An 11,255-nucleotide genomic window follows, 5' to 3' on the forward strand; every position below is an offset into this window, starting at 1 on the left:
CCTTCCAACGCCCTGCCCCCCTCGTCAAACCTTCCAACGCCCTGCACCCCTCGTCAAACCTTCCAACGCCCTGCCCCCTCGTCAAACCTTCCAACGCCCTGCGTCCATCATCAAACCTTCCAACGCCCTGCGTCCATCGTCAAACCTTCCAACGCCCTGCCCCCTCGTCAAACCTTCCAACGCCCTGCACCCCTCCTCAAACCTTCCAACGCCCTGCCCCCTCGTCAAACCTTCCAACGCCCTGCCCCCTCGTCAAACCTTCCAACGCCCTGCGTCCATCATCAAACCTTCCAACGCCCTGCCCCCTCGTCAAACCTTCCAACGCCCTGCACCCCTCCTCAAACCTTCCAACGCCCTGCGTCCATCGTCAAACCTTCCAACGCCCTGCGTCCATCGTCAAACCTTCCAACGCCCTGCCCCCTCGTCAAACCTTCCAACGCTCTGCCCCTCGTCAAACCTTCCAACGCCCTGCACCCCTCCTCAAACCTTCCAACGCCCTGCCCCCTCGTCAAACCTTCCAACGCCCCGCCCCCTCGTCAAACCTTCCAACGCCCCCCCCCCCTCGTCAAACCTTCCAACACCCTGCGTCCATCGTCAAACCTTCCAACGCCCTGCGTCCATCGTCAAACCTTCCAACGCCCCGCCCCCTCGTCAAACCTTCCAACGCCCTGCCCCCCTCGTCAAACCTTCCAACGCCCTGCCCCCCCCCGTCAAACCATCCAACGCCCTGCCCCCTCGTCAAACCTTCCAACGCCCCGCCCCCTCATCAAACCTTCCCATGCCCAATGCCTCTCTCCGGATTTGCGGAAGGGTGAATGGGGTTGCAAGGGGGGCCAAGATGTGCACAGTCATCGTCTGTCTGTGGCCCGTTGGGTGTGTTGAGGGAGGAGAAGCCCTCCCACTTCTGGAGGAGATCATTCAGCCCGTCAAGGCCCTGCCTGTCGAGCTCCCCGGTCGGTTCCCACCCAGGAACCTTCCCACGTTGTGCACTCTGATTTAGCCTACCAGTTTGTCTGCTCCTGTCTGGACAGGGACGGTCGCCTTCCCCCATGTCTGTGGTGCCACCCTGTTCCAGAGGGCAACCCCTTTCCCAGGGACAGGGGGGCAGAATGGAGTTGCCCCTCCCAATACCCAGCTCCACTGTTGCGCTCCCCCCTCCCTGGCGCGCCGCTCCGCGTTTTACGTCCTCAATGCCTTCTCTAATTCCAGGAGTCGGGCCTAAAAGTTAACCACCCAGCATCCTTTGCTGTCTGCCTGAACGGGGCAAAGGGCATGATAGATGCCAAAGTGCACAGTCCGTCAGGGGCGCTGGAGGAGTGTTGTGTATCCGAGATTGATGAAGGTACTACTGGGAGTGAGGTTCAGAGTGAATCTCCCTCCACACCGTCCCATCACACACTCCCGGGGTCAGACACAGAGTGAATCTCTCTCCACACCGTCCCATCACACACTCCCGGGGTCAGACACAGAGTGAATCTCCCTCCACACCGTCCCATCACACACTCCCGGGGTCAGACACAGAGTGAATCTCTCTCCACACCGTCCCATCACACACTCCCGGGGTCAGACACAGAGTGAATCTCCCTCCACACCGTCCCATCACACACTCCCGGGGTCAGACACAGAGTGAATCTCCCTCCACACCGTCCCATCACACACTCCCGGGGTCAGACACAGAGTGAAACTTCCTCCACACCGTCCCATCACACACTCCCGGGGTCAGACACAGATTGAATCTCCCTCCACATCATCCCATCACAACTCCCGGGGTCAGACACAGAGTGAAGCTCCCTCCACACCGTCCCATCACACACTCCCAGGGTCAGACACAGAGTGAAGCTCCCTCCACACCGTCCCATCACACACTCCCGGGGTCAGACAGAGTGAATCTCCCTCCACACCGTCCCATCACACACTCCCGGGGTCAGACAGAGTGAAACTCCCTCCACACCATCCCATCACTCACTCCCGGGGTCAGACACAGAGTGAATCTCCCACCACACCGTCCCATCACACACTCCCGGTGTCAGACACAGAGGGAAGCTCCCTCCACACTGTCCCATCACACACTCCCAGGGTCAGACACAGAGTGAAGCTCCCCCCACTCCGTCCCATCACACACTCCCGGGGTCAGACACAGAGTGAAGCTCCCCCTACTCCGTCCCATCACACACTCCCGGGGTCAGACACAGAATGAAACTCCCTCCTCACCGTCCCATCACACACTCCCGGGGTCAGACACAGTGAATCTCCCTCCACACCGTCCCATCACACACTCCCGGGGTCAGACACAGAGTGAAGCTCCCTCCACACCGTCCCACCACACACTCCCGGGGTCAGACACAGAGTGAATCTCTCTCCACACCGTCCCATCACACACTCCCGGGGTCAGACACAGAATGAATCTCCCTCCACACCGTCCCATCACACACTCCCGGGGTCAGACACAGAGTGAATCTCTCTCCACACCGTCCCATCACACACTCCCGGGGTCAGACACAGAGTGAATCTCCCTCCACACCGTCCCATCACACACTCCCGGGGTCAGACACAGAGTGAATCTCCCTCCACACCGTCCCATCACACACTCCCGGGGTCAGACACAGAGTGAAACTTCCTCCACACCGTCCCATCACACACTCCCGGGGTCAGACACAGATTGAATCTCCCTCCACATCATCCCATCACAACTCCCGGGGTCAGACACAGAGTGAAGCTCCCTCCACACCGTCCCATCACACACTCCCAGGGTCAGACACAGAGTGAAGCTCCCTCCACACCGTCCCATCACACACTCCCGGGGTCAGACAGAGTGAATCTCCCTCCACACCGTCCCATCACACACTCCCGGGGTCAGACAGAGTGAAACTCCCTCCACACCATCCCATCACTCACTCCCGGGGTCAGACACAGAGTGAATCTCCCACCACACCGTCCCATCACACACTCCCGGTGTCAGACACAGAGGGAAGCTCCCTCCACACTGTCCCATCACACACTCCCAGGGTCAGACACAGAGTGAAGCTCCCCCCACTCCGTCCCATCACACACTCCCGGGGTCAGACACAGAGTGAAGCTCCCCCTACTCCGTCCCATCACACACTCCCGGGGTCAGACACAGAATGAAACTCCCTCCTCACCGTCCCATCACACACTCCCGGGGTCAGACACAGTGAATCTCCCTCCACACCGTCCCATCACACACTCCCGGGGTCAGACACAGAGTGAAGCTCCCTCCACACCGTCCCACCACACACTCCCGGGGTCAGACACAGAGTGAATCTCCCTCCACACTGTCCCATCACACACTCCCGGGGTCAGACACAGAGTGAATCTCCCTCCACACCGTCCCATCACACACTCCCGGGGTCAGGCACAGAGTGGAACTCCCTCCACACCGTCCCATCAGACACTCCCGGGGTCAGACACAGAGTGGAACTCCCTCCACACCGTCCCATCAGACACTCCCGGGGTCAGACACAGAGTGGAACTCCCTCCACACCGTCCCATCAGACACTCCCGGGGTCAGACACAGAGTGAATCTCCCTCCACACCGTCCCATCACACACTCCCGGGGTCAGACACACAGTGAATCTCCCTCCACACCGTCCCATCACACACTCCCGGGGTCAGACACAGAGTGAATCTCTCTCCACACCGTCCCATCACACACTCCCGGGGTCAGACACAGAGTGAATCTCCCTCCACACCGTCCCATCACACACTCCCGGGGTCAGACACAGAGTGAATCTCCCTCCACACCGTCCCATCACACACTCCCGGGGTCAGACACAGAGTGAAACTTCCTCCACACCGTCCCATCACACACTCCCGGGGTCAGACACAGATTGAATCTCCCTCCACATCATCCCATCACAACTCCCGGGGTCAGACACAGAGTGAAGCTCCCTCCACACCGTCCCATCACACACTCCCAGGGTCAGACACAGAGTGAAGCTCCCTCCACACCGTCCCATCACACACTCCCGGGGTCAGACAGAGTGAATCTCCCTCCACACCGTCCCATCACACACTCCCGGGGTCAGACATAGAGTGAAGCTCCCTCCACACCGTCCCATCACACACTCCCGGGGTCAGACAGAGTGAAACTCCCTCCACACCATCCCATCACTCACTCCCGGGGTCAGACACAGAGTGAATCTCCCACCACACCGTCCCATCACACACTCCCGGTGTCAGACACAGAGGGAAGCTCCCTCCACACTGTCCCATCACACACTCCCAGGGTCAGACACAGAGTGAAGCTCCCCCCACTCCGTCCCATCACACACTCCCGGGGTCAGACACAGAGTGAAGCTCCCCCCACTCCGTCCCATCACACACTCCCGGGGTCAGACACAGAATGAAACTCCCTCCTCACCGTCCCATCACACACTCCCGGGGTCAGACACAGTGAATCTCCCTCCACACCGTCCCATCACACACTCCCGGGGTCAGACACAGAGTGAAGCTCCCTCCACACCGTCCCACCACACACTCCCGGGGTCAGACACAGAGTGAATCTCCCTCCACACTGTCCCATCACACACTCCCGGGGTCAGACACAGAGTGAATCTCCCTCCACACCGTCCCATCACACACTCCCGGGGTCAGGCACAGAGTGGAACTCCCTCCACACCGTCCCATCAGACACTCCCGGGGTCAGACACAGAGTGGAACTCCCTCCACACCGTCCCATCAGACACTCCCGGGGTCAGACACAGAGTGAATCTCCCTCCACACCGTCCCATCACACACTCCCGGGGTCAGACACAGAGTGAAGCTCCCTCCACACCGTCCCATCACACACTCCCGGGGTCAGACACAGAGTGAAGCTCCCTCCACACCGTCCCATCACACACTCCCGGGGTCAGACACAGAGTGAAGCTCCCTCCACACCGTCCCATCACACACTCCCGGGGTCAGGCACAGAGTGAATCTCCCTCCACACCGTCCCATCACATCTCTCCCAGGACAGGGCTGGGGATTGACACTCCTCTCTCTCTCTCTCTCTCCTTTACTCACGGGCTGGTCTTGCCCCTCCCGGCCCCGGGTGGAGTGGGGAGCCCCCGGCACCTGGCTTAACCCAGTTCCCTTGCAGATAAGTACGCGGTGCGATTCATCCCCCGGGAGAACGGCATCTACCTGATTGACGTGAAGTTCAACGGCTCACATATCCCCGGAAGCCCGTTCAAGATCCGCGTGGGCGAGCCGGGCCAGGCCGGCGACCCGGGAATGGTGTCGGCGTCGGGACCCGGACTGGAGGGCGGCGTTACTGGTGAGGACTCTCCCGTTTAACACAAACGCCAGGAAATCTGCAGAAGCTGGAAGTTGAAACGTCACACACAAAATGGTGGCGGCAGCTGCTGTGCCCCACCAGCAGATTGTATGTGTTGCAGTAGAGATCGACCAGGATGCAGGCTGGATTGGAGAGCTGGTCCCACAAGGAGAGGTTGAACGAGGGTAAAGGGACTTTGGAATGAAGGAGGACGAGGGGGGTTGGCTTGATCGAGGTGTACGAGGTGATAAGAGGCACATATCGAGTGGAGAGTCAGAGGCTTTCTCCCCAGGGTGGAAATGCCTAACACGAGGGGTTAAGGAGATTGGAGGGAGGGATGTCAGAGGTGAGTTTTTTTCCCACAGAGGGTGGTGGGCGCATGAAATGTTCTCCCAGTGGAGGAGGGGTAGAGGCCGATTTAAGAGACTCTCAGATAGGCACGGGGATGATAGAAAAATGGAGGAGGGAAGGGTCGGGTTGATCTTGGAGAGGGTTAGGTCAGCAGCACATTGTGGGCCAAAAGGCCTGCTCTGTGTTCTGCCAAGTCAGCCACGATGAGATGGCAGAGCAATCGGTGGGCCAGATGGCCTGATCCTGTTCTCGATGCGATTACAGCTCGGGGCCTTGGCGTTCCGAGTCCAGTTCAGGAGCGTTCTGTCAGGAAGACGGCACATTCCCGGGCTGCGTCCGCGAGGCGTGGGTCGCCGCGGATTGTCCGGTTGAATCGGGGGTGGTGGGGCCGGGAGGGTCCGTGCCACGCTGTCTGAGTAAACGCACCCCTCTCTGCAGGCGTCCCCACCGAATTCGTCGTCAACACCTCGAAGGCCGGGCCGGGCGCCCTCTCCGTCAGCATCGACGGGCCGTCCAAGGTGAAGATGGACTGCCGGGAGTGTGCTGAAGGCTACCTGGTGACCTACACCCCACTGGCGCCTGGCCACTATCTCATCTCCATCAAGTATGGTGGCCCCTACCACATCGTGGGCAGCCCCTTTAAGGCCAAGATCACCGGTGAGTGGGGGGGGGGGGTGTCTGCCCCACTATCACGGCCACTCTCGTTCCCGGACCCACGAGGGAAGGCCACTCGGTGGGGAGGGAATTCCAGCGTCCCTGACTGGGAGTGGCAGGTCAGATCACAGATTCGCGTCACGGACCTTCAACGTAGGAGCTGAAATGGGCCATTCAGCCCATCGATTCTCCCTGCTGTTTCATTATGGCTGATTTACTATCCCTCTCAACCCCATTCTCCTGCCTTCTCCCCGTCACCTCTGATGTGCTGACTGATCAAGAATCTATCAAACTCTGCTTTAAATGCACCCTGTGACCTGACCTCCACAGCCTGGGCAAGGAATTCACTGATCCATCACTTACTGGTTGAAGAAATTCCACCTCATCTCTGTTGTGGACGGATATTCCTCGACTCGGAGGCTGTGCCCTCTGGCCCTGGGCTCTCCACTGCAGGAAACATCCCCTCCATATCTTGGCCTTTTGATGTGTGAATGGCTTCAATGAGATCCCCCCTCGTTCTTCTAAACTCCCTGAGTACAGGCCCAGAGCCATTAAACACTCCTCATATGTTAACCCTTTCATTCACATGAGCCTCCTATGGACCCTCTCCAATGTCAGCACATTAAAGGGTGGGGGGGGGGGGTTTCTGGGGTGGAGAATGGCAGAAAGCGGGGAGTTGCTTTGGCCCCTCGATTTCTCTCCATTCCAACAAGATGTCATTGTAACCCTGCTGACCTATAACCTTATCTTATGCTCCCACTCACCCATCGCCTGGCAAAACACACTCTTCCCCTTCCTCCTCTCCCCTCACATGCTCTCTTCTCTCCGTCCCCCTCACTCTCTCCCCTCGCATGCTCCCTCTCCTCTCTCCCCTCGTGCCCTCTCTCATCTCCCCTCACTCGCTCTCCTCTCTTGTTACCCCCTCTCCTCCCCCTCTATCACCCCCTTCCTCTCCCCTCTCCCTCTCTTCCCCCCTCCCTTTCCTCCCAGAGGTTAAGACGGATGATAAAGCAGCCATGATGGAATGGTGGAGCAGACACAATGGGCCGAATGGCCTAATTCTGACCCTGCTACAATGGTCTCTCTCTCCCCCCACCCCCCACTACTGATGCCCCTTTGAGGGGGAGATTCCACCTCGAGATGGAGAGCTGCTGATTTGCTCAGCTAAACCCATCACCCCCTGGGGGGCAAAGGTTTCTGAAAGCAACTCACCAGAGTTCCCCGTTGTCCCCGGTTCTGGACTCCCGGGGGGGTGGGGGGAGCCCGGAGCTTCTGTTGGCGTTCCTGTAGTTCTGGATTTTATGGGAGGGGGTTGCCCGATCGGCCGGGCGCGGCACTGTCTCTGGCGGAGTCTGATGGTAAATGGAGTCCGGCTGGTCCCTGAGACCCTCCCCACACTCCCCACCCTCCCTCCTACCCGGGACCCGAGGGGAATCGCGTCCCGGGACGGCAGGGCGATCCCAAAGGTCACAGAGATCCGTTCCTCCCCCCCGTACCTCACGGTAAAGGTCACCCGAGGCAGGGTGACTTGCTCAGCGCCCTCTGCTCTCGTCTCAGGGCCCTGACAACAGGGCCTTCAGCCCATCGACTCCCTGCTGGTCACCACCCACCCATTCCCAGACAACGACAGAATCCCTGCCCCCAGCCGCTCACATAGTCTCAACGCTCCAGCTAGTGTGGGTAGGGTGTTGGGGGCACCACCTTGTGGAGGGAGGGGGAGATCTTCTTGGTTTGAGGGGTAATATTGGGAGGGGGCAACAACCCCCTGCTGCCTCGAGACCTCTTCACGCCCCCCTCCGCCCTTGTCTCTGCAGGCCAGCACCTCGTAACCAGCCACAGCCTCCACGAGACGTCCTCGGTCCTGGTGGACGCTGGCAGCAGGACCCTGGCGGCCGCCCCGCGCAGCGCCAGCCCCAAGCCGCCCTCCGACGCCAGCAAGGTGGCGGCCAAGGGCCTCGGCCTCAACAAGGCCTTCGTCGGGCAGAAGAACTCCTTCACCGTGGACTGCAGCAGAGCAGGTGAGGAGCAGAGATCGGCGCCCGTCGCTCGGGCGGAGAGGGGACAGTTGATTCTGCCTGATTCAGCTGCTGCGCCTTCTGCTCTAAACTTTTCGCACGGGGAGTGGTCAGCACTTGGAGCTCGGTGCCGGGGAAGCGGTTGTGGCAGGGGGCAATAGTAGTGGGAGGGGCCGAGTTTAGAGGGATCTGTGCTGAACGCAGGAAATTGGGACCAACTGGGTGGGCACTGTGGGTGGCATGGGCTCGATGGGCTGAACAGCCTGGGTCTGTTTTGCTCAGTGATTATGATGAAGTAATGAACTGTCTCCCTATGTCACTCCCTCTCCGTCTCTGTCACTCATTCCGTCTCTCTGTCTCTGACTCTCTCTTCCCCCGTGTCTCTGCCTGTCACTCACTCTCTCTCCTCCCTCCCAGTCTGTGTCTCTGCCTCTCTCTCTCTCGCTCTCTCTCTGTCTCACTGTGACAATGAACATTTCTCTCTCTCGCTCTCTCTCTCCAGGTTCGAACATGTTACTTGTTGGTGTCCACGGCCCCAAGGTGCCCTGCGAAGAGGTTCTGGTGAAGCACCTGGGGGGCAAACTCTACAGCGTGTCCTACATCCTCAAGGAGAAAGGCAACTACACCCTTGTGGTGAAGTGGGGAGACGATCACATCCCCGGCAGTCCCTTCCAAGTCACTGTCCCCTGATCCAACCCACCCCCCTACCAGCTTTGCACTCTGTTCCTGACTCCTGCTTCTGACCATTAAAATGCTTGTGGTGTAGTTCGGGGTGGAGAGAGCTGGCGGGGTGTGTGGCATTGGGGGGGGTAGGGCGGGGGAATAGCTTCTCCAGCACCCGCCTGCCCTTTCCGTGCTCTGGGTTTTGTCCGCTGAGAGAGTGGACACCTCCCCCGATTAAGCGTCTGTCTCTCTTCGCCGGAGGGGTGTCACTCACTGTCAGGATCTCTGGCCGGTGCTTTGGCTCTGTAGCCTTCCATGGGCTGGGTTGTCTCTCTTTTCCTTATAGCGCACATCGCAACCAAAAACGACCAATTAAAACTATTGTATAATAATCTTCGTGTCTGGCTGTCCCTGTGTACGCGGGTTCCATCCCCACCTCCACTGCGTGTGTGAGAGACGGGGAGGGGGTGAACCTAGGCAAAGGAAGGGAAAGGGTTAACAGATGAGAGAGGGAGAGGAAGGAGAGGGTTAACAGGCGAGAGAGGGAGAGGAGGGAGAGGGTTAACAGGTGAGAGAGGAGGGAGAGGGTTAACAGGCAAGAGAGGAAGGAGAGGGTTAACAGGTGAGAGAGGAAGGAGAGGGTTAACAGGCGAGAGGGAGAAGGTTAGCAGGCGAGAGAGGGAGAAGAGGGAGAGGGTTAACAGGCGAGAGAGGGAGAAGAGGGAGAGGGTTAACAGGCGAGGGAGGGAGAGGAAGGAGAGGGTTAACAGGTGAGAGAGGGAGAGGAGGGAGAAGGTTAACAGGCGAGAGAGGGAGAGGACGGAGAAGGTTAACAGGCGAGAGAGGGAGAAGAGGGAGTGGAAGGAGAGGGTTAACAGGCGAGAGAGGGAGAGGGTTAACACAGGCGGGAGGGTAAGGGTTAACCAGGCTAGAGAGAGGAGAGAGAGAGAGAAAGAATTTTGAACTGTCCAAACTCTTTCAAATTTAATTTATTATCAAAGTACGTACAGCACCCTGAGATTTATTGTCTCGCAGGCGTTCACGGTAGAACAAAGAAAAACAATAGAATCGATGAGAAACTACACAGAGATTGATAAACTCCGGCATGTAAAAGAAGACAAAATTTGCAAATCGAACCACAGTTGTTTCAAGTCCTTGAAAGTGGGTCCGTAGGTTGTGGAATCAGTTCAGTGCTGGGGTGAGTGAAGTTATCCTCGCTGGTTCAGGAGCCTGCCGGTTGAGGGGTGATAACTGTTCCTGAACCTGGTGGTGTGGGACCTGAGGCTCCTGTGGGAAGAGGGCGGGGTCACTGGAGATGGACACTGGGGTGAGCTCGGTGGTGAGCGCTTTGCCTGCGATGGACTGGGCTGGGTCCGACACGTTTCCATTTCAGGCCGTGACGGGACACTCTGCACTGTGCTCGTTTTGCAGCTTCGGATGACATCCCGAAGCTGCGTTCCCGCCGGGTCAGCTGGAAGAATGAGGTGTGGCCTTGTTCAGGGAGCCCGAGGGGATCTCCAAGGGGGCAGATGTTGGGGCTGTTCCCAGCAGTGGGAGAGTCGCGGAGAGGGGACACAGTTAACGCTGAACCGTGGAGAGTTTCAGAATCGCGTGTAACATCACCGGTACATGTCGTTTTGTGGCAGCAGAACAGAATAAGGTATAAGCATGCAAAAATGAGCAAGGAAGAGAAAAGTAGCAAGGGTCGTGTTCAATGTCTATTCAGAAATCTGGTGGTGGAGGGGAAGAAGCCGTTCCTGAAACGTTGAGTGTGTGTCCTCAGGTGACGGGGATACCCTGTGATGGGTCTGACTGAGCTTGCAACCGTCTGCAGCTTTTTTTTTTCCGTCCCCTCCAGCATGCAACCAGCTCGACTGCTTTCCACGGTACATCTGTCGAGAGTTGTGTGACAGCCACTTCCCTCTGAGAATTTCCCTCTCCCTTGTGGTCTGGCAACTTTGTCGAGTTGCAAGATTACCCTGCAGCTCTTGAACTCAATTCCCTGACTAATGGAGGCCGTCACCGTTCGGCTTCTTAACCGTCCTCTCAACTTGCACGGCAACTTTGAGGGAATCTGTGAACGTGGACACCCCCGGGGTCCCTCTGTTCCTCCACAGCGCCAAGAATCCTGCCGTTAACCCTGTACTCCAACCTTCCGAAGTGAGTCTCTTCACACTTCTCCAGGTTGAACTCCATCTGCCCAGCTCTGCATCCTATCAATGTCCCGTTGCAATCCGTGACAACCATCCACACTATCCAGCACACCAACAACCCTGCGGCATCTGCAAACTTAC

The 11,255-nt window shown here is 58.3% G+C and overlaps 1 protein-coding gene across 1 annotated transcript in view; it reads left to right on the forward strand.

Annotated features, from left to right (window-relative positions):
- Nucleotides 1-9,353, forward strand: part of LOC132387890 (filamin-A-like) — a gene marked incomplete at its 5' end in the record, with an annotated part of 33,408 nt that extends 24,055 nt beyond the window's left edge. Inside the window, 5 exon segments of the mRNA XM_059960213.1 lie at nt 1,210-1,342; nt 5,102-5,278; nt 6,068-6,286; nt 8,098-8,301; nt 8,801-9,353. Of these exon segments, the coding sequence (XP_059816196.1) occupies nt 1,210-1,342; nt 5,102-5,278; nt 6,068-6,286; nt 8,098-8,301; nt 8,801-8,988 (921 nt within the window).
- Between the last annotated feature and the right edge of the window lie 1,902 nt (nt 9,354-11,255).

Source organism: Hypanus sabinus, unplaced genomic scaffold, assembly GCF_030144855.1.
Source record: "Hypanus sabinus isolate sHypSab1 unplaced genomic scaffold, sHypSab1.hap1 scaffold_2317, whole genome shotgun sequence".
In the NCBI taxonomy this organism is placed as follows: Eukaryota; Metazoa; Chordata; class Chondrichthyes; order Myliobatiformes; family Dasyatidae; genus Hypanus; species Hypanus sabinus.